The following is a 24,674-nucleotide window of genomic DNA, read 5'->3' as shown; positions in this document are numbered from 1 at the left end:
GTAGAAAAACTAACAACGGTTTTCAAAGAATCACTAAAACACGGTTAGTTACTTTAAACATGGATGTGCACTACAGCACACTGTGGAGATCAGCCCTCAGTGGATTATCACAACCGATCAATAATGAAATACCCAGTTTTTTATTAAACTAGATCACATGCCTCCCAGTGATTGAATTAGGCTGAGACTGAAAGGGGTCTGGTCCGAATGCAAGGAAAGGCACTGGGAGAGGGCACAGCCGCTGAGAGTGAAGACATATCCTATTTGTCAGCACACAGACAGTCATATTAACCTTTGTGAGCCTTGTGAAGCTATATACACTCACCTAAAGGATTATTAGGAACACCATACTAATACTGTGTTTGACCCCCTTTCGCCTTCAGAACTGCCTTAATTCTACGTGGCATTGATTCAACAAGGTGCTGAAAGCATTCTTTAGAAATGTTGGCCCATATTGATAGGATAGCATCTTGCAGTTGATGGAGATTTGTGGGATGCACATCCAGGGCACGAAGCTCCCGTTCCACCACATCCCAAAGATGCTCTATTGGGTTGAGATCTGGTGACTGTGGGGGCCAGTTTAGTGCAGTGAACTCATTGTCATGTTCAAGAAACCAATTTGAAATGATTCGACCTTTGTGACATGGTGCATTATCCTGCTGGAAGTAGCCATCAGAGGATGGGTACATGGTGGTCATAAAGGGATGGACATGGTCAGAAACAATGCTCAGGTAGGCCGTGGCATTTAAACGATGCCCAATTGGCACTAAGGGGCCTAAAGTGTGCCAAGAAAACATCCCCCACACCATTACACCACCACCACCAGCCTGCACAGTGGTAACAAGGCATGATGGATCCATGTTCTCATTCTGTTTACGCCAAATTCTGACTCTACCATCTGAATGTCTCAACAGAAATCGAGACTCATCAGACCAGGCAACATTTTTCCAGTCTTCAACTGTCCAATTTTGGTGAGCTTGTGCAAATTGTAGCCTCTTTTTCCTATTTGTAGTGGAGATGAGTGGTACCCGGTGGGGTCTTCTGCTGTTGTAGCCCATCCGCCTCAAGGTTGTACGTGTTGTGGCTTCACAAATGCTTTGCTGCATACCTCGGTTGTAACGAGTGGTTATTTCAGTCAAAGTTGCTCTTCTATCAGCTTGAATCAGTCGGCCCATTCTCCTCTGACCTCTAGCATCAACAAGGCATTTTCGCCCACAGGACTGCCGCATACTGGATGTTTTTCCCTTTTCACACCATTCTTTGTAAACCCTAGAAATGGTTGTGCGTGAAAATCCCAGTAACTGAGCAGATTGTGAAATACTCAGACCGGCCCGTCTGGCACCAACAACCATGCCACGCTCAAAATTGCTTACATCACCTTTCTTTCCCATTCAGACATTCAGTTTGGAGTTCAGGAGATTGTCTTGACAAGGACCACACCCCTAAATGCATTGAAGCAACTGCCATGTGATTGGTTGATTAGATAATTGCATTAATGAGAAATTGAACAGGTGTTCCTAATAATCCTTTAGGTGAGTGTATAGTGCAACAGCCTTCTTCTTACAGGAAAAAACAAACAAAATGTTAATGTTTATTTAATAAAAAGGACATTTAAATACTCAAACCACACAGTTACAGTTACTAACAGTATGCACCACAAACAAAATACTTCTGAAACCAGATTTAACACCGAACATTTGAAAGTAGTGGTGTTTTTGGTGTACATGGCTACACTCTGATCATATGATTGTTTCTGTGATACTCACACATCCATAGATAGTACATGATCTTGACTGTCTTCTGGAACTCCACAGGTATGTCTACAGCGATGTCATGATAAAAGCAGGGCCCTACAGGAAATTTCTCTGGAAGGGGCGGCCAGTTGTTTTTCCTTCCTGAGAAAGCAACAAAAACAAGTTATAAACGTTGTATCGTTTCCAATCAACCAACCTCTCAATGCTCCTGGAGTTCTGTGATTAGGAAATAGCTCTAGTTGGAAGTATTCACAATTCTTAATGTGAAACAAAATACATTTTGGCAATTAATTTAGTTGAATACATGATTTAAATGAAACTATATAAAAATCAATGTGGTGGTGTCTTCCCAATGGGCAGATATAAACTCAGTATAAACTCTCTGGTAAACAGAAGGCTGTCAGTACATACTGTGTCATTTGCATTTGCATATGAGCTTAAGTGTATTTGAAATGTGATGAATTCAGTACAGGTTTGTTTACATGAACATTGACACTCCCCAAGCATTTCGAGTTTATATCTGGAAGATCATTCCCAGGTAATATTGGAAACTGAACGATATTCAGAAATTATCTGCTCTAATTCCCTCAGAACCACAAGAGTCCTTGTTTGCATCATGCACAATTAATACAAATACACAAGGGGCCACAAACCTAGAAATGACAGATACTGAAGATTCGGAAGCAGTGAAGCTAAAACAGCTGTACCAATTTTAGAACAGCCCGTTACATTTCTTAGTCATATATGCATGCTAAATTATTCATGTCACTGAAGGACTCATAAATCTATGGATATGATATAATGTCAAATACCTTTGTTTACTTGTCTGGATACCCAAGTGATACGTTTAGATAATTTTCTAGAAAACTGCATCCTGGAGGGCAATTTTAAACCATTTATAAATGTAAACGGGGGCCTTTAATTTCCAAGGTGGACGAAAGGTACTCTTCCTAAACAATCGAAAACGTCATAGGATGTGACCTTGTGACCTCTACTAGCACAGACGCAACCAGTCTATTAATACAGTGCTTTAGGAAATAGAAATATCATTATTATTGTAGTTGAGGAAAATCAATCTATTCCAAACAATATTGCATCTGCACTAGAGGCAATGGATGCAGATGCAAAACCTGGCAGAAACGGAAAAGAATACTGACAGATCTGCTTTGTTGCTTCCTTACACTGCATTTGCGGTTGAGAGATGTATAGTTTTTTAATTATCTTATTAATCGGAAGCAATTAAAATACCACACATATAATGGGATTTTAATTTTAGTCCCAGAAGCCCAGACCCAAAATTGTGATGTTACACAGTGGACTTGAATGACCCCTACTAACACCCCCCCTGGAAAAATCACAAAGAAAATTCAGGGCTTTATTGAATGAGTAATGAGGTTACAGTTCAAGAATGGTTTGTAGTCACTGGCAGTCACTGGGTACACTTGTTTTAATATGTTGTTGGTTTGTTTTGGTTCCCTATGAACAGTTTTTTTCTTTACTAAAAATAATAATATTATTATTATTATTATTAATAATAATAATAATAAATTAATTAATAAACAAATACCCCCCCAAAAAAAGCAGTACTAGAATTAAGAATGATTTCATGTGAAAATGCTGGCGTGAGTAATTCTGCTGCCAGTGTGCAAACCGAAGGGAACACGTGATCTGCCAAAGCTGCGCAGTGGGCGAGTGCACACAGAGTCTGCAAACGAAGGAAGAGAGGCAGCTCGGAGCAGAGGAGTGGAGTGTGAATATACTGGGAGTTCCCCACTGGCACACTGAGTACAGGGGCAGAGCCAGAGATGTGTTGCTGGAGTGGGGGAGCACAGCTGTGGGTCAATTCGGGTTCACACTCAGGTGCATCAAGGATTAAACTGGCTGGATATCACTATCACTGGATATGTGGGTTAACAAATCTGGGGAAACCCGTGTGAAACAAGACCGTTTTTTCACATTTATTTTGTTCGGCTGCAGTGAGAGGAGCGAGTGCGAGGCTGCAGTAAGAGGAGTGGGAGGCGGGGAGAAGCCTGCTTGTGTCCGCAGGACTCACCTCCCTGCTGGCTGAGCGTCTGCATCTCCCGCTCCCGCCGGTCCAGCTCTGCGGCCTTCTTCTCCAGCTCCTCCTGGCGCCTCAGCAGCTCCGCCTGTGCCTGGGCCTGGTCCTGCGAGGGACAGTGTTGCACTTCAGAAGAAGAAACACTGTGGTCCTGTGCTCTGAAGGCCACCATGACATGAGAGGGAGTAGCTGGTTCAACTGAACCTCCAGCACCTTTATCTAAACAGCCCACTAACTGATTTTATTTTATTAAAAAAAAAAAAAACTACTTACTGGAAAATACAAAAGCAAAACATCCACATTTTGAGAAATGGATAAGGGTCTTAATTTTTTTTGTTTCAATATTTGAATGCCATTTGTATATTTCGGTGACCGACTCTTATTTCTAGTTTTGCTTGTCATTTACTTAGAATAAAAGACCATAAATGCTCCATATAGGTCTACTGACAAGAAATGTAGAAAATATAATGCATTCAAAAACAGTAAGGGTATTATTCATTAGCATTACTCATTAATTAATAACTTGTAAAACAGAGACTCTAGGATACCAACAAGATGGGTATCATTTGTCTTGGCATAACTGTGATACACTCCTTGCCAAGACATTGAATGAATAGTAGTCTTAAAGCAGAAAGCTTCTGGAGGCACTGAATTATTGATCTCCTGGTTTCTCATTAGCAATCCCTGCTTCCTTATGGGTTTCTGGCTGTAGGAAACTAAATTGAGTCAGAAAATGCAAACTGGAGCCAATAAAATAATATGCTTGATCTGTAGTGAGTCTTGGTCGGTGTGCAGTAGTTTTAAAGCAGTCATACCCAAACAGATAAGAACAGGGCCAGACAAACCTGGGCCTGGAGAACCACAGTTGTCTTAATTAGATGAATTTGGGGGATTTGATTAGTCACAATGATCACTTGTTGAAGGTATCGAGCGACTGCCGATACAGCAAGATCTGTGAGCCTGCAGGACTGCGGATCTCCAGGAACATTGTTGGTCAGCACTGGCACTCAAAAGTGTATCCTGTTTAGTATTATAACTCACATTTGAGAAACCATCCAATCACAGAGCAGCATTTCCAAAAAATCCCAAATCTCTGATCTTGTGTATAAATGGGATCCCGTGCAGAGAATTATCAGTATTTAAAAATGCTTCACTTACCAATGAGGTTTTAGGGTACGTAAATGCTATTGGTGCATGTTTTATATTTGTTTTTAAGAAACAGCTTGGATATGTTTAACTAGCATGAAAACACAGCACAGATGGGCTGCTGTGGGTCAGTTAAATTGTCATATTTAAGTAAAATAATAGTTTATTGTAACTGTATTTGTGCATCTAATCCTGACATAGGACTTATAAGAGGTTATTACATCGTTAGAATGGTGTCTTGCAAATTCATCCTCATTTGAAAAATGTTGCTTGATGCTTGAAACACACCCGGGCTGACAGTTTGAAAGGTATGTATTTGGCTAGGCCTCATTTGTCCATGCACCACCCTCGCATGTGGCTGTGTTGGGCAGTACCTGCGTCTGTTGTTGCTGTGTGTAGGCCGGGGGCTCTTCTGTGGGTTTCATGATGGCAGGCTGTGTGTTGGTGGTTGGAGGCACTTTGGGAGCAGTGCCTGGGGGCGCCTGGTGAGAAAAGCAAGTAAAACTGACTACCAACCTCCGATAAGAGAACATATGAATTACATTCCAATCACCCAGTTTATCTGGTAGGTACTGCGAGTCTTGTCCTCTGTAAATCTGAGGGAACAACTGAAAAACGCACGTTATGCAAGTTTTTTCAGTGAAAGCCATCCATGCATAAATTGAAAATGTTTAGAAAATAGGATTATTCATTGTATGATGAGAAACGGTAATCAGTGGGAACAGAATCTAACTGGGCGCTAGCAAAACAACAACGGCCAAACAGAATGATCCAATCAGTAGAACACTATACTTCAACATAATGTCAATGGCCAAAGGAATCACAGTAGGTCATTCTTGCTTGCAGGAAGTGAGAGGAAGTACTTACCACACAGACAAATATCAGCTCAAATATCAGCATCTCTATCACACAATGTCAGGTCAAGTCTGATATTATTTTTATGTGCAATTTGAACAGCACACGTGGCTGGAAACAATACCAATGTCATTAAAGCAGCAGGCCTTACTGAAACACCGGAATGAGACAAAAAAAAAAAAGACTTTTGTAGGAAGATGTCATTGAGATGTTCACATTCCTACTGCAGTTCGGTCACTATGGTTACTGACTTACTGAACTATACATATCTCTATGAACACCAGATACCAAAGTTTGAACCAAAACTCCCTCACAGGCACGTGGGAGAGGGAGCTGCTGTGCTGCTACAGAAATATTATGACAATATTCCAGATATCCAGATAAATGGATTAAGTAATAATAGCATGAATACATTGCCCTCATTTCAGGGATCCAGGGTCATTGCTTAGTATAGCCTAGTCATACAGGGTAGGGAGTTTTCTATAGTTTGAATGGTTTCTAGCTTTTCTTCTGATCATCTGACTGTCAAAGAAGAGAATTGAGTTTGTATAACCAGGGACCCTGCAGTCATTATATCAGATTAAAACTATATATTGAGTTACATTTGGATATTTCCAATAAGTAATAAACAAATATGTAAATGTACAGAGTGACCCTATATTATTGAACTGAGCTCAACAATAATAATGATCTAGCAGTTTAACCACGTGTTTGTAACTGAAGAACACTTGCAACTCTTAGGTTTCCACAGAGCTCCTCCCTATGGAAAAAGCCGGTCTGTCTGCCAAAGGCTTGAATGAGAAAGTCGAGGCCCTGTGCTTCAGCGGGTGGATCAGCTGGGCACAACATTTGAATTACTGATTGCCTTAACTATCACAGTTTGAATAAAAACCTCACACCAAATAAACAACCTGTGGGTTTTTTCACACTTGTCCTATAATGAACTTGGTTAGAACACTTATAACTTCAAAGGAGGAGCTTAATGGTTTTGCTCTGAAAGCTGCAGACCTAAATGCTTCCTAGCCAAGCAAAGCCATTTATTTTCTAAACATTAGCCTGAAAACAATGAAACTCTCCAGCCCGAGTTCATGAGGAAGCACCAGCTCAGACGGGATTAAATGCCACGGGGTGATTATCCAGACAGGATTGACAGTGAAGGAAATTCATCTCGGTATCAGATGTGAAAACATTTCAATTACCTGGAGCAGCAGCCTGCACGGTGACTGACATAGCCCGGTCCCCAGAAAGCTAAATCACTAAAGCTACAGCTGAAACACTTACTGGGAACAGATTCATAAACCTAGTTCAGACGGAAGCTTTTTCACCAGAAAGGCCAGCCACACAGACCGTTCCTGTACAATCGATGCCATTTCTTTCATTGTGGAAAACTCGCAAATCACGCTCACAAGCTTCCCACATTGAAATGGTCTTGTGTCGCCTGAGCTGCCTGAACACAATCGCTCGGGAATCTAGCAGGTTGCTTGCACATAAATAATTTCTCACAGTCCTGCCCTGAGACCCTATTGAGTGTCACTCTTCCATTTTGTTCTTCTGACAGAAGGAATAATTAAATACTACAGAGTGTAATTCAATTCATTTCAATGTCCCAGTCTGGCAGAGAAACCTCCTTGTGCATTTCAACATTTGGTTATCCAGGAGTTACCTACATGGCCATGTGTGGCAGATACTCCTCAGAGCCCTACCAAAGTATTAAAGGTCGCAATTGAAATGCCTCATTTGTGCTTTCTGAAAAGCTCTGTATGTCAGGATTATTTAAATAATTGCCCCACCTAGGGTATATTGACATGTGACTGCAAGACACAGCTCTCTCCTCACTGAGCAAATAAAATAAAATATGAATAAATAAATATGAATTTTGTAATTTCAATACAACACTAACCACATGGCGTGGAAATGGAGGTGCTTTATCAGCTGCATCAGAGCTGAGCCTGGGACCCTGGTATGCCTGGCATGGACTGAAGCATAATACACAGTCCTTTATGCTGGGGTCACGCTACACGATTTGAGCCCGATTTGGCCCTCCAGACAAATCTGCACTGATCGTCATGACAAGCAGCCTGGTCTGGGTGTGTCCCCACCACAGATTGTCGTGTAGTGTGATCTCGGAGCCCCTGCGATTTTATTAAACATGTTTAATATTTACGACTCGATCGGCACCGATCAGGTAGGGTGATGTGGTCAGTGTCACACAGAGACCATCAGCAGCCAATGAGAGTTGAGCTGATTGAAGAAGAAAAAAGAAATAGGAAGACTAAACAGTCAGAATAATATTTTCATACGTATTTATTAAAATACTTCAAATTCCGATGGTTGTTTCGGGGCAGGGTATTTACAAATGTTGTAATACAGGGAAAATAATATTTTCAAATACAAATATCAATTAGTATCTGTAATTGACCCAGGTCTTCACAAAATACCGATCCCTACAATGCAATGATCATACTGTGGGATGAATATAGCCTGTGTGTCGCTCACCTCCAGCTCTCACTCTGTGCTGCGTACAGAGTGACACTGACTAGATCAACTGACACTGAAAAGGGAACAACGACTGCCTGAATTTACACTGATGAATCGGCACAATGGGAAGAAAGGAGGGAAACACGTCAGGTGAATCCGTTAGCCTTGTTTCTTCTCACAGTGTGGATTTTTCAATACAGACTCTGGCAGCTGTGCCTCATAGTAAAGTGTCATCACCACAGGCCGCGGCAATCCATATCCCTTACAGAAACCACAGTCCAAATGGCTGAATAACTGTTTTGCCCAGCGCTCATCTTAGTAGATCAAGGAAACTTGCTCTGCACAGCAGGACACAACTCTGAGAATAGTCTGTATGTGTTTTAATTGTAGAAATAAACAGGCATTATACTCACTGTTCTTGCATCTGTGAAAGGATTATATTCTTCAAGCCCAGGTGGAACATTCCGTGTTACCTGTGTCACTGAGGGATCCTGGGAAGAAAGTAAGAAGCACCATTAGACAACACAGCTTGACCCAAGTCCACAGACACCTTCCTGCCAGCTGACTGACCCGACCTGTCCTAACTGCTTTCACCTCTGGAAACACTCACTCATCTTTATGGCTTCTCTCAGATATAGCTCACTGCCTGGAAGTGTGGGCACATCCTCGGGTGTGGGACCCCCAGAGATGTGTTGCGTTTCTCTATTCTCTGTGCCCTCTCTTCTGCTTCTTCTACTGACTGCATTGTAACTGTCCTTATTTTCCTTAAAGGCAAGTGCTGTGACAACTCATTGTAAAGGGTGCTATGCCACATAAAATAGACTGACTGGTTGATTGATTGATCTCATGAGGCTTAGAAGGTTTAGAATAATGGCCTCTCATACACAAGGCCGAGTTTCAATCCCGACTACAAAACATCTCTTTGTAATCAAGATGTCTCATGCCCCACCAAGTCTCAAATAACCTCACATAATAATTATTTCTAATGGCTTCTGTGGAGCACCTTGACTTCATATCAAGAAAGCTGCCTAAATAGGGTGTGTTGCTGCGGCCTACACCTACTCATAGCCCAGAGGATCCCTAAAGGCCTTGGCCAAGCACAACAGCCTTCTGCATGGCTTGCGACTTCAGGCTGCAAGCCCGTTATTTATTTATACATTTCTTTTCACTACTTTAAGACTTCTCTCGACATTTCGATTACGGAGCCAGTATCTTAAACCCACATTAATAGTGTAATGTTTGTGGGCCAACTTCAGTTCATATACTGCCTTGGTCATATACCGACCTAAATCTTTGGCTTTGAGAACAATCAGCCAACTTCACCAGTGCATCATCGCTGTGTGCATGTAATTTTTCAAATTCATAAATAGAGTGACAGATTAGTCTGTATGCTTAAAATGCATTTTCCAACCGAGATTATAACCTAATTGATCATTTTTATGCGTTTTTGTTTTTTCCAGGAGAATCACAATGAGGAACTGGAAGATTTTTGTAATTCTGAACAACTCTTTACCCTCATCAGGATGTAGGCAAAACCAACACTACAGATGAAATGCAGAAATAAAATAAAAAGTGGTATCCAGGTGCCACATGCATCACTAACTCATTGTGATTTCTTTGCACAGTACCAAATCAAGGCCTATTGAAAACGCACAGCCACAGGTGACAGCCTGACTTCACCTGGTTTCCATTGGTTACGAAGACGGATCTGAATTCACGGCATTCCATTTGTTTTCATGAGCCCAAAGGCAATGTGGGACACCCAGGACCCAAGACTGACATTACTGGGTTTTAATCACGGATGAAAGAAAACAATTTGCTCCATACACACTTGGGAACACAGTGACAACAGAAATGTTCCAGTGGTGGTTGCAAGGCAGGAGCAAGTGTTAATGTGGTCTGTCAAAAGCTGGTAAAACTAAATCATGTCAACTGTTGAAGGCGACATGTTCTATAATATGTTGCAGCGGGAAATGGGTGTTCACCAAATTCTGGGCATGTTCTAAAATCATTCTGCAAATATTACATACAAGGGAAAAAAAGAAATGGAAAATTGCACCTTGCAGATTGAAATGTCAGAATGAATAAACGAATACAGCTCAAATTAAATGTTTTTTCTTAAACCTTCAACCTTCAAGCTTCCCTATAATTAGATTAATGGTTTCTTTGTTTTGTTTCTGTTTTTTTTTCCAGGAAGTAAATTACATTGTATTTGCATGGCATGACAGCGGAGAAATTAGAGGAGAACAACGGAAGACCCACTGAGAGCTTATGGTTGGGAATCCATAGTATTCCTCCACTGCTAACATCTGTACTGCTTAGTCCCATCATATATTTAAATCCAGGAATAGGGCTGTAATTTAAAACTGGCACAGAGGGACAATCCTAACAATTTTCCCTGCCAGAAGTCTATAAATAGTCTTGTTAAGTGTCACAGAAGGAAAGGAAAATACATCTGGGGCAAAATCTAACTAATGTAATGAAACTAATGAAACACATTGAAATTGCTCACATGGTATGAAAACAAGTCATGGAAATCCACCGCTTCAGAGAGGAGCAGCGTGGTCAACTCAATGTACAATTTAAAAATAGCTGAAAGGTTTGCAGAAACTGTGCCAATTCATGTAAAAATGTGTTTACTGCTGAACACTGCATACTCCACAGCTGCATTTTGTCTTTCTTTGAAGACACCAGCTATTTAATAGAAATACTGATAACTGAGCTACTGCACAGCTGCTATGGCAATACTGTGTCAAGTACATCATGAATATTAACCAGGTTCAGTGGGACAGCTGAAAATCCCCAGGCAAAATTCACATAAGGGCATATTAATGATATACTAAATCAATTATAAATCGCCATCTGAACCGGCATTTGTTAACACCCAGTGTTTCATAATGCGCTTAAGAAATGGCAACTTTAACCATCAATTAAACTAACTTTGCACTTGCTCTTGTGCAAGAGAGGGAGAAAGTGCCTGTCTGAACAAATGTACAGGCAAACCACTGGAAAAGGCAACATGGAACATGTAAAAACATTCAGATACAGAACTCGTCATTTAGCAAATGATCTGGAAAACTCTCCAGAAGCTTCTGACAGAACATATTCCCGTTTACAAAAGAAAAGGGTTTTCTTCATAAACACAGAGGCTTAAACATCCATTTCTAATTAAACTGAATTGCATTAAATCATGATCAGCTAGGAGCACTTATTGATTGACTTGTATATGTGGTATGTTTTGCACAGGAGAAAAAACAAGAAAAACTAAAAAAAACCTCATGGATTATGCATTAAAGTCATTATGCAAGGAGCGACTGGAACTGGGCTGAGGAGACCACAGAAGGACTTGCGGTTACTTTGGGTATCTGTAATACAGGAGTATTTGTTTACAACACACTGACCGACAACGGTACAGTCAAACTGAGAAAGTTCCTTAGATTGTACAAATGTTTTTTGGTTTTGTTTTTGTACACAAAATCTAGGGCAAAGTTGACATTATGCAGGTAGAATTAATAATTCAGCGTTGTTCTAATGAATCATTTATAGATTTACTTCATTCAGGGAGGCAGATGAGGGTAGAAAAATCGGATTATTCCTACATGTACTGTAAGAGTCACCTTTTCCGTGAACGTATTCCCCCGTTGATGTGGTTCCGCTGTGTAGACAGTAAAGGCTGCAGAACTCTATTCTCGACAGTATTGCTGTAAAATCCACAGTAGATGTCAGCTTGTTCTTTTCTCAGTTAATAAGGGCGAGTCCCACACAGTCAAAGTCAGCACAGCAGAGGAACGGCATTCCATTATAATTCATTTACCATTCAAATCAAATCATCCTATTTAAACAAATAATTTAAACAACGAGACTTTTGCCATTGCAACTGGAAGACCACTGGACACTAGCCTCTCATTTCTTTCGTTCAGTTTCTACAGGTTATGTTGTGCTTGCTGTTGACTTGGGGCTGGCCAGCTCCGGTTCTAGAGAGCCACAGGGCCTTATTGGTTTTATCCAAAGTGCCAACTGTTTAATTGAGCCTGCAGTTGGACTCCATTAGTCAACATTTCCATGCAGGTACAGTCCAGGAACAGGACTGACCCCAACACCCCAACCCCCCCCCCCTGGGGATAATCCATTTGAAACACCCATCAGATTGAGATGTTATTTTAATAGTTATTTTATATACTTTTCCCTACTATAAGTCCAGGGTTTTGTAGAAGTTGGGACTGTCAAGATGTGTGCTGCAATTCTAGAGCAGGCAAATAATCATTACATTGAACAGATCCTTAATGTGTTGGCTAATCCTCCTATTGTTTACAGATATGTACGCATGCATGTATGAGTTTACCAACTGTACACTTGCAATACACATCTTCTCTGATCTTTATAGTATAAAGGAAATGGAAAATGTCTTTCAGATAATGCAAACAGAGAAGGCTTTCAATGACAGTGGAACATTAAACTGTGCATCTTTCTGAAACAGCCTCTTTAAAATGGCAAAGCAGAGCATGCTGAATAGCTTTTAGCACTGCATGAGGAAGGATACAGAAGGACTTCTCAGCAAGGTGGTGGGAACAATACTACATCCTGGTGTCTGCCTACTGCTCCTATTGCGAAGCAAAACCAAACATCTGCTGTGAGCTTAAAAGAATAAACCAACACAAACATGTTCAAATGTTAACTCAACCTTTGTTCCTTCTAAAAATGTAAACAAGCATTTGATTGTTGGTTCTCAGTTAGTGCAAAGCAGGGTAATAGCAACAAATGGAGAGAAATTGGGGAACAGAAGTTCAAATGAAGGGTTTCAATATTTCAAGTACAACTGTTTGGAAAGTGCATTCTGCTTTATTTTTGTGGACATTTAAGCAAATAGTCTGCGTACAAAAATATCACTAACATCTTCCACAGAAGTTAGACCGAAACAAAACACCAGTCAAAACTTCAGACCTGACTGCGTTTCTTCTGATGGTCTACAAAAAATAACATACCAAAACAAAAAAAGCCATGAATAAGAATGCAGAAGTAATAGGCCTTTCTGATTTCAGTTTACATCTGCATTGTATTTCCAGTTCCCCTAAAACAAGGTGTTCAGTAAGCGTCTGGTCAGCTCCAGTTAGGGAGTCAGTGATCAGTGCAGATACAGTGGTGCATTAGTGCATGTATGGGTTGTAAACGTCCCTCTCTAATACATGTGCCTATGTAGACCAATAGAACACCCTAGTAGGTAAAAGTCTACATGATGTTTATTCACCCTTTCATCACCTCTTTGGCGTTTAAACAGCACATGGCTAACAGCTGCCTGTCTGCTTATTATGTAAATGTAAGTGCTTTAGCTACACAGACTGTGATCCCTGTGATCTCAGCAACACCATCATCCTGTGAGATGGAAGGAAGGTGTGATATCAGTGGACTCAGTCAGTAGTAGTGTCCCACCCCCAATACACTGCCTACTGAAATACACAGCCTGACCGCACCACAAGCTCTTCACAATGGGGTTGCTGCTACATTCTTCTTTTCTTTGACACGTCTGCTGGCTGCAGTGTTATATGTTATCTTATCACCAGCTTTGGGAAGGAGTTTGTTCTTTAAGGCTGCAAGTGAATGCACATGAGAAGAGTTGCATTTTCTAACTACAGACCAATTTAGTTTTCATCTTATTGTTGCTTGATTATCTCATGGGCTTTGTTTTCCATGAACTGATTTTCAGGCTTTATCATCCGAAGGTGAGATTTTAAACTTGTGCCCAGCACTGTCACACCCTGGCGCCTAGAGATAAGGTTCTATTCAGCCTCACAAACCAAATGAATGTCACTGTGAGAGTGTGGATGCCATGGAAACAATGCGACGGTTTCAATTACAGCATGAAACTAACAAGACCCTACTATGAAGGAATCTTCGGAGATTAGCAATTGATTTCACAAAGCCCATAAGCAAAGCAAAGCCATATTATATCTGAGTTTACACGCATTTAGAAGATAATCTTGTTTATCTTGATGACTTGTAATTTAAGTGGTCATCACTTAAGACATGATAATTCAATAAATGTACATTTTATTATGAAGGTAGTAAGAGGCTATTTTCCCTCATATGGTTTCTGCAGAAGTGCAGTTAAAACACAAAATTAGACTTGTAAAAAAGATTGAAACAAACTATGAAAAGACTGAATGATTTCAGTTGTGCTACTGTGCTTTTTAACAGGCTGGATACAAAGCAAAGCCACAGTTTTTAAAATGCTGACATTATCCCTGTTTTAGCTTTTCATTAATAGTATACAGAAAGCAGAGATATAAAATACTTGATAACTGATGCATTTACAGTCAAGAAAACACAGACAAGAGACTTCATACCAAGTAATTAAAACCTGCTTTTGAGATGCATCATGCTGACAATGATTTGAAATAAATGTAACTCATCTATTTATTTTTAATTTCATTAATGAATTAAGGGAATGCATTAAATACTGTGGAAAAACATTTAAACCTCCTACTTCGTGGGATGAGGAATTGGAAATGGACAGGTATTTTTCAGAGCCTCAAAGACAAACCTTTCATTTACTGTCATAAAATACAGTTACCTAGCAAAAATAGATTTACACTAAGTGATTTGCAAACGTCAAAATTTAATAGACACCGAGTATCAGTCTACAAACGCACGGTCGGGTCTTAAATTGCTTCCCGCTGCCGTGACTCAACCAGGCATAAAAGCAAGATCAAATATTTCAAATCATAGCGTGCCGCACTACACTGGTCAGACCGTGCTGTAACAGACTGATTCTGTGCAGAGAAACAGCCCGTCACGCTTGTCTGTCAGCAGGAAAACCGTGCAACAGCATTTCTCACTGTCACGTCAGACCTCCTGTCCCCACGCTCTGCACATCCGAAATTTCACTGCAGTCACCCCTCACACACGCAGCCCTGTAGAAGGATGACAGCCACCTGGGAATGTTGTGGTCTATCAGGAGGTCCACATAACTATTTAGTATGGTTCAAAATGCTGGAATTATCACTATAGTGGACCTCCAACACAACAACAGATAAACTGCAGTCTACCGCAAGTGTATTACAGTAACTAAATTGTTAGCACTTGAAACTGCCTTTAACCATCCATACTTACACTTCTAACTGAGCATGTACTACAGATGCTCATGACAGGATTCCACAGACCCCTTCTGCCCGTCAAAAAATAATGTTTTATTTCCTACAGAATGATTGAAGGTATGGTATGCTACTTTGAACAGGAAGTTTCTTAATTGTTTTGTGGAATTCTGTTGATGGTGTTCTGCTTTTGAGGGTAAGAAATTAGACATACAGGACCATAAACAAAAAGATCCTTCCGAGTGCCAAACTATTTATTATAATTATAATTATTATTTTTAATAACACACTCAAGTGACTTGCACAGGATGAATGCAGGTCTTTTACATTGTATTATAATTGTCTGCTTGAAAATACTAAGCCAAGGACACACCTCGGCACATCAAAATCATATACTTTAAGTTATAAGATGAGATCCTAATCAGGTCAAATAGAGTACACAACATTAACTTACAGGAAAATTAAAATACGGTGCACCACATAACATTAAGATAATGATCACATTCAGGAGCCATTCAAACAGTGAAAACGCCACCAAAGACCTTGTGCAGAATACCAGTTATTGCAGACACAAAGAGTAAGTGGGAAAGCCACCATAGAGAGCCTTTATGGTGCAACTCAGTGGAATAATGAAGCAAGCTACAGGCCTGTGAGAATCCATTATTAAACAACAGCGACCGGAAGATATCCTGTGTGCCGACAGTGTGTAAGGATCAGTGAATGGGTCAACACTAACATCTCTATTGATCTCTACTTCTAGAATGAAAAATATTGTTTAGAAATGCAACATACGCCACAACAAAATATGCATTTGTAAATTACAAAGATGGACTTTGAAAAAAAATAAGAACAGCTGTGGACGGGAGATATTTAGAAGTGTTACAGAGTACAGAGTTTGAAACTGTGAAACTGGAAGCAACAGATTTTATTGCAAAGGCAGTATACATGGCAAGACTCTACCCTATAGGCCTGTCAAAATGATGAGCAAGGTTGTCCTCTTTTTATGTGTGGTATGTAAAGAGAAATCAAGATTGAGTTTCATGAAGGAAGGATACAGAATTCACTCGTGATCAAAGGTCAGCTACTCCCTATTCACATACCATGACATATTTCACGAAACAAAACCAAAATACTTATCTTCCAACACATTTTGAAGTCCACTATTACAATGCAAATGTTGAAGTCCACTGCTATTAACTGCAATGGGGAGGATATGTGAATTTCTGTGGTCTGGTCTCATAAATCTACTTACAGTAAGTGACAATTGAGGATGCCAAGTCCTCTGTGTAGATAAATGTTTCCTCTCAATAATGATTACACACTAGAATTTAATTATGAATCCACCATTGCTTAACGTCAGTCCCTGATTTCAAATTCACTGCTCAGTTTGCCTGAATGAAGATCCTTATTTTGGTTTCAGTGACAATCAATAAGAAAACTAATGACACTTGCTAAAATGTTACTGCTCAGATCTGGACAGTACAGCAAAACAGCATCATCAGCAGGGCTTTCTTGGCTCAACATACGTCAGTGTTTACAATAAACCTCAGAGTAACAGTGGAACTGGGAAATAATCAGAAATGTACATAACAGACAGGGAACACCTATTGATTGGAAAAACCCATTGTTATGATGCATTACCAAACTGTAAAATAGAAAAATCACACAAAACTGGCACTGAGAGTAAAATACCAGATTTGCACAATGTCATGATAACCATAGCTCTTACTATTTTTACATTCAAGGAAGAGAAGGTGTTGTTTTGACTTTCCCTGTAGAGCACATGATACCACTGCACTACCTGCCCAATAAAATAAACAATACACTCTCTCGCATTTCATGCTCCTGTTCAGCCCTGCTTCAGGCCTACACTGCTCTATCAGCTGTAAAGCTTTGACAATACGGATCGTTTCGAGACATACGTTGGTTGGTTCCATGTTTCCACGGCTGCAACACACCACTTCAGCCCACACAGGCTGCAACACATTCACAAAACTGTCACACACAATTTCACATTGATCAGATTGTGTTGAACACAAGAATCTTAAGTGCTATCCTTGCCCATAACCTCACAGACCACTTCTGCATCCTGCTCCATCGCATAGCTGGGAGGATTGCGGATGTGATGAACTACAGGGTACATATCTGCAGGGCATTTATGAATACTCCAGCCAGCATTGGAAATCATTAGGCAGCATGAGTTACTCTTGGGTTAAGGCCAGCATTGCATATTGTAATTCACCTCAAGCAGGCTCTTTATCCCTTTCAGGCAGCTTCTTCTTGGCTTCATGGTAGTATATTACATATGTCTTTTTTGCATCTCTGCTAGCTTATATCAAAGAGCCAAACATTGTTGTATACGTTTTACTTACACTATGCTCCATACAAGACTGTGTAGTGCTCAACGTGTCCTACTTACTCTTCGTGGAATTTAGAATGCTCCAGCCCAGTTCACCCCACTAGACCAACAGATCACACATCTAGACCAACACACAGTGACAGGGTGTCACCCTACTGACTGTGCCATCTCCACTTGCAGCAAACAGGAACAGTTGGGCTAATCGAAACAGGCAGCTTTACACGACCTGGTCTCACAGCACAGTGTACAACATGAACATCAGCTTTTAACGTTCAGAACTTACTCCTGTAGATTAAATAAAGCAAGAGGGTTATCCCCATCAAACACAGCTCATGGCACCCTATCTGTCCATCTCTAGGAAGCACCCTGCGAAGTAGGCTTGTGAAGAAGTGGTCAATACAGCCACGGGCCATCGGAGGACCCTTTCCAGCCATTCCTCATTGATTTCCTTCTATGAGGACCTCTGAACCCACTTAGCTAATTACGTCAATGGTACATTTCATCAGGTCAACTTCAAATAAAATGTAGAGCAGATTTTCTGGGTAATTAAAATGACTCAGAGAAGAGGTACCCTTTGCTTTCCTAGGAATGTTGATTAGGCTAATCTGTCATGTGTGCTGAATAAATCCACAGTAGACAAAATACTTGTTAAGAAATCCTTATTGCTTTAAAAAGCAATATTTGTATTGGGTAAAACTGTGTGCAAAGAAGTTAAATTAAAAAATTGTGGACCCTTACTCCAAGTTTAGGACATCCAAAAAGTTTTGTTTTGGCTTTTCAATTCCCACCCCTGTGCCCTTTCATTGCGGTACACATAAGAGTGCCGTTTCAAAACAATACTTCAGCGAATGAAGCCCAGCAAAGGCATGATGCGAAGAACAAAACACACTGATAGTGATTAACAAAATTATGACCTACTGTTTTACACACAAAGGTGGTAAACCATATCCTCATTAGTGGGTGTAAATTAGCCATGCTGTAGCATTCGCTGTCTGACCTACAGATCAGCAAATCAACAACACGTCAACCACAGCTGCCAACATCTGCAGGAGAAGCTCAGGAACAAAAGTAGAGAGCTGAGGCAAGCTTAGAAACCTCCAACCCTCGACAGTTATGCTCCAGCTCTCCAGCCACAAAGACAGAATTTCCTTTTTCTTAGGTTCAAGTTCTTATAACTGTGGTGCTCCGTGACACCATTATGTAGCACACTGACAGGAACTTCACAGATTATCTGAAGGTCCACTGAAAGGTACCTAGTGCATGCTATTTTTAATTTGTTAGATTTTGAAAAATTCTGATTCAACGTTTTGTTTCGTTCCCGGTACTAAGTCAGTTACCTCTATTAAATTATTTACAACCCTAGCGGGGGCACTGACACTCAGCTCCTGTGCTGCAGAGTATAAAATGCCAGGCTGAAGGATACACGAACCTCCTGCCCAGGATCCTGTAACAAGAGGTACAGAATCCTTAGCAAACAAAGCCTGGCCTGGCCATGGCACCCTGTCCTCCCCCAAAAAAGGCCTGCATTTCTCAGCTGCACTCTCCGATATTAACATACACTATCGCTTGTTTTCATTTCTTAATTTAAAATATGCATATGTATTGTTTTTCTGCTTTCACACTCCATTTAGAAGCATAACCTCATGCAACACAACTTACTCTGTACTAATATCGTCCCAGACTGGCTCGCCTGAACCGTCAGCTCTTCTCACTGCCACATCCACAACACAAACAAATGGAGCTCTTAGGGCTATTACCTATTCACACATTACATTGTGCAATGGCATATTCCTGGTCTTAACCATGCATATGCAACGTAATATGTATTACCTCTGTGTTACTAGATTTGCTACTAAAAAATGAACTATTTGAATTTTTGACAGAAACATCACATTCACAACCCTGTCCTGGTATCGGAACCCCCATTTTAACAGAAGCCCTGCACGTTTTTGTTTTTTTTCTCCTACACTACACATTCAATCTACTGGTAAAGCTACTCTCAATATTATCTTGAGACAAATAGTATGGTTGAGAAGAAAAAAACACAAATCGATATAAAAGTTCAATGAGCCCTTCAGAGTCAGACATAGGATAAAACTACCCAGTGACAAGTCTTCAGAAATCATATTGAAATCATCACTGTATTGCTGGGATTGGAATTACAGATACCCACAGATATCAGTGGTACATCTGTGGTGTTAAAGATGCAGACCTTCTACTTCTATATCCAGCTAATGAATATGCAAACATTAAAAATATATGCACACAAAACAAATAGGAGTCCTATTACTCGTCCCAGTTTGACTGAAAGACAAAACAAAATAACTTCTAAATTTGTTTAGCAAACTAAAACAAACACACAATCGTTTCTATGCAGGAGAGAAAACTAAAACTACACATCACCCATTGATTATTTTAAAGTATAAGAGTTTAATGTGTTAAGAGTTTAATATGCATTCAAAATGGAAAACAGGAGACACTTTTTCACACACAGAGTTGTCACAATCTGGAACAAACTCCCCAGCAATGTGGTTGAAGCTGAAAATTTGGGATCATTTAAAAACAGACTGGATGGGATCCTTGGATCACTTCTAATGGACACCAAATGAGTACAATGGGTCGAATTGCCTCCTCTCGTTTGTACACTTTCTTATGTTCTTAAAGACAAACAGTAATGCAATTATATAAGAAATTGACAGAAAACACACAAACAAGATATGATGAGCAATAGAAGGAGTTTACCACAGCTCATTAGCTTATATGTAGCTTGTGCTTTTTGTCATGTGTCTTTCATCACCATTAAGTTAGATGTGTTTAACTGAAAGAGACCACAGGATAGGCTTAGAAGTGCATTTCCATATTCATATAGATGTATTTCTACCCTTTAGCAGCTTGGGAGCATGCAAACATCTGTCTTCATTGATTCATTTCATGTTCAAGGTACGCTGCTTAGAAAATAATACTGCCGACTAGGGTGAGACGATTATCATTATGATCTTAGGTTAGAAAGACAGTACTAAAAGTAGAAAAAAACAGCCTCTTAATGATCATGCATGTACATTCAGGAAACTCACAATTACACACCTGGTAGCCTGCTATACCATAACAGTGGTTCCTAGTTCCCTTTAAATGTAATATTCCCATATGGTCTGCCAACGATTGTGAGATCTGCAAATAACGATATTAAAAACTCAAATCCTAGTAAAAGGGATACCGAAACATGTTCCATTTAAACAGAGTGAACTGCTTGCTTCTCCCACACAAAGCAGGCCTGGTACAGAAACAAGCCGACAGAGGGGTAACGGTGCATGGGGGGTCGCGCCGCGTCCACTGTAATGTATATGAACCGTACATGGCGTGACCCACTGCCACAGGAATCACGCAAAGCGGGTGCGGATACGGCCCCTTGCTGGTTTGGATCTGGCTGCACTGTTATGTGCTACACGTTATGCAAAGACACTCCAGTAAGGCCAACAACTGTGCCGCTGCACTTATTTAAGCACAGCCATGGACCGTGACACGCAACGCTGAGTCTGGGAACACACTCCCACGCCAGCGCATCGGCGAACACAACACAAGCGAATGGACCGAAACCAACTGCATCTACTACTAGGGATGCACAAGCATTGCTCCGAGACTGGCACTATTACTTGGCACATGTGATTACCGACGTGACCAAACCAACACACGCGAAAGCAGCACATGTAAAGAGCTCTGTCGTGGTGATGTGCTGAAACAGCTGGAAGCCGGCTACGTGCTTGCAGTTAAAAAAGAATAATGATACTATAGACTTGCCATCGCAATTTGCCTGCCAGTTTCAAGGTTTGATGACAAGGTATTCGTCTGCCTTCGGGGCCTACATGTGCAAGATCTCCGCTTGGATCATCGGAACAACAGCCTCCCAAGTCAGCTACCAAGCTAGTGGAAGCAGCTACACAATACCAAGCCAGGTCTACCACACAATAACAACTGCAAGAGCGCAGGGCCCGGCCACAGTACAGCGAAGTGCCAGACTTGGCTTCAGCCCTGCGATGAAAGCCCTCCGAAGGGCACAGTCCCTCTGGTTGCACCGGTTGGTAGACCGATCGGGTGAAGTAACTGTTTTCCCACAGCAAGTGATCAAGAGACGGCGATCGTGTCGGCAACTGATTCGCGTCGCCGTTACCTGAAAGGGGTTACTGAAGTCCGGGTCCGCAAACGGGTTGCTGTCGAAATCGGACATGGTGAGACGATGCTGCCGCTGTGTTTCCAATCAATTTGGAGATGCAAGGGTTATCCCCCCTCCTCGGCCGCCGCAGTAGCACTACAGTGGCTCCCAGCTTGAGCAGCAAAATGGCAGGAACGGAAGTGACGTCCCCCCCCCCCCCCCCCCCAGCTCACTTGCATGACGTCACCCCTCTGCTACACTTCAAAGGATGAAAGTCAGTACATTGTGTGGCGGACGCGGTGTACCTGTACCTGTACCTGTACCTGCGGGTCTAGGGTGGAGCTTTTATTATTATACCTTATTCAAATGTTTTCTACTCTTTCCTCTGGATCAGTCATCCCATCAAAGTAAATCATTTATATCTACATTTTATAACAGCAACTTTCCTTTCTCCAGTGAAAACATAATGCTTGACATTTAATTAAATTGTAACATTACCCAAAATCATATGTTATACTGTGCTATAAACTATTATTTAAAGTCGTTGAAATTAGTTTAGGAGTAGTATTGCCTAGCTTAAAGTGATAGTATGTGAGTAGTAGCAGTAGTACTGTAGTGTTCACATTCCTTTTACCACTGGACTGATCATATTGTGGCAACAATACTGCTACTACTACTACTGCTACTACTACTAATAATAATAATAATAATAATAATAATAATAATAATAATAACAAGCTATAGTACTAGAAGTATGAACTTGACTGTAATTAATATGGATAAACTTTGATATGCTTGTTTTTATTGTGTTACCTTGTTTCAAAACTTTAACAGTGTGTGTCTTCAGGATTTTATGTTGTGGTTTCAAACTTACCAAATGAACTGAATGAAATTAATTGAACTGCTTTGAAATACCTGACTCATTTGAGTTGTTAGGTTTCAGTGAATCAGTGAATGAACTGAACGAATCAGTGTTCCTGATTTAATGCTGTTAAACATAGCAATGGCTGAGACTTAAAATAGGTCATCTTAGTGTTAAAGGTTTACTACAGACAGGCATATTACACTTATTCAGGGAATCCCTTGTCATTTTGACTTCATCATTGGGGAAAAAAAGTGATAAAAAATGCTGACCTAACCCCCCCCTTACATACTCACGTTCATTCATTCAACCAGCACTCACAATGTGACACTGACACAATTTTCCTGGGTGCTTTTTGTTCTAGTTAGAAATCATCAGTGCTCCAAAATACACTATGCAGTTTTTGTAATACATAATTAATCCAAATGACTAACAGCTATGAAGTAGACATCTTCTGATGCAAAAACTTGTTACAAATGTAACTGTCTTCAGATTGAATCACTGAAACTGTGTGAAGACTATGTTTCCCTACAAAAATTAAATTAAATAGCTCAGATCTATATTGTTTAACAGATTAAACACATGACAAACTATACATCATTATCAATAAATTAAATTGCTTTCATATAAACTTTTATCTGTTTAGACTCCAATTGCAAATGGCATGTAGGCAGGTGCTGAATTGAAAAAAAAAAAAATCTGATCTTTGATCAAGAGGTGTTCTGTTCCTTCAGCCTGGCTTCTGAGAAGAGACAGGAAAAAGCTTTACACTCTCTCTCAGTAACTGACTATCGAGCCCTCGGTTTGCCAAACCCGCACAGAAGGCAAGGCCCCAGGCCTGTCTCTGAGGAAAATCCCCATTCTGTATTTCAGAAATAACTGGGTTATTTGCATGTATTCCAGGACTCACATTTTGTAGTGGTTTTATTTCTTTACTCATCCACACCAGTCATCTAAAAAAATGAACCAAAAATATATCAAAAGAACTCTTCAGAAATTAAACGAAATCAAATGTCACATCTAAACCCATCTTCAGTTCAAATCATCCTGAACAGAATGAAGTTAGCAGTAAATTGTAATGTTTTCACTAGATCATTCAGAAGGAATGTAAAAACTCCTAATTACAAAAATAAATAAATAAACACAGTTAAAGAAAATAAAATGAAAAAGCCTCATTGGAAGTCACAACTATTTTTTTGAAGAAGAATAAGAAATCATATACATTTGTGTTATAAAATTCTGCATCTTCTATTCTTGTTGCTTAGGAAACTAAGCTTTATTAAGCTGACTTTAAACAGTCACATATTGTTCTAGTGGTGTTCTCTCAGCAGTACAGATGGTTGACTCTGCTTGACTACTGCAGAAAGGAACTGCATCGGCAACTTGTCATGTGTAACAGGTGCATTGTCAGCGCTGCGGGACACAGATCTCTGCGCAGGTGCAGTGTCAGCACTGCAGGACACAGATCTCTGCGCAGCTGGAGTGTCAGTGCTGCAGGACACAGATCTCTGCGCAGATTCAGTGTCAGCGCTGCAGGACACAGATCTCTGCACTGAGCCCACGAAGCTGTGCAGCAGAAAGAATTACACAAGGTGTCCAATATGTTGTGCTGCAATGATAGAAATTAGGGTTCCAGCAAAACTGCAGACAGATTGTTTTAGAGGAACAGCTTTCACTGCATGCAACCTTCAGACAACATCTATAGTGATGAGGAATCTGTATTAGTAAAGTGGCACAATGGAGACAATCAGTATCACTTTGGAATGGTTGCAGCTCTTTTGAGTAATTGCAATTTTAAGATGACAGACTGAAAATATAATACATATAATACAAATATAATACATGTTAATATAATTTAAATTAATATAATTACATGTAAACATAACAATATAAAAAATGAGGGAATACGTTTTTAGTTGAGTTGTG

At 40.4% G+C, this 24,674-nt stretch overlaps 1 protein-coding gene across 1 annotated transcript in view; it reads right to left on the bottom strand.

Moving 5' to 3' along the window:
- Nucleotides 1-22,078, bottom strand: part of scamp1 (secretory carrier membrane protein 1) — a 29,082-nt gene extending 7,004 nt beyond the window's left edge. Inside the window, exons 1-5 of the mRNA XM_066711974.1 lie at nucleotides 21,905-22,078; nucleotides 8,706-8,783; nucleotides 5,334-5,441; nucleotides 3,808-3,919; nucleotides 1,767-1,895 (exon numbers count right to left, since the gene is read on the bottom strand). Of these exons, the coding sequence (XP_066568071.1) occupies nucleotides 1,767-1,895; nucleotides 3,808-3,919; nucleotides 5,334-5,441; nucleotides 8,706-8,783; nucleotides 21,905-21,961 (484 nt within the window). The 5' untranslated portion in view covers nucleotides 21,962-22,078. The remainder of the gene's footprint in view (nucleotides 1-1,766; nucleotides 1,896-3,807; nucleotides 3,920-5,333; nucleotides 5,442-8,705; nucleotides 8,784-21,904) is intronic.
- Nucleotides 22,079-24,674: the final 2,596 nt, after the last annotated feature.

Source organism: Amia ocellicauda, chromosome 8 (genome assembly GCF_036373705.1).
Source record: "Amia ocellicauda isolate fAmiCal2 chromosome 8, fAmiCal2.hap1, whole genome shotgun sequence".
Taxonomy (NCBI): domain Eukaryota; kingdom Metazoa; phylum Chordata; class Actinopteri; order Amiiformes; family Amiidae; genus Amia; species Amia ocellicauda.
Note: the sequence above shows the minus strand (reverse complement) of the source record. Positions and strands in the feature narration are given on the sequence as shown.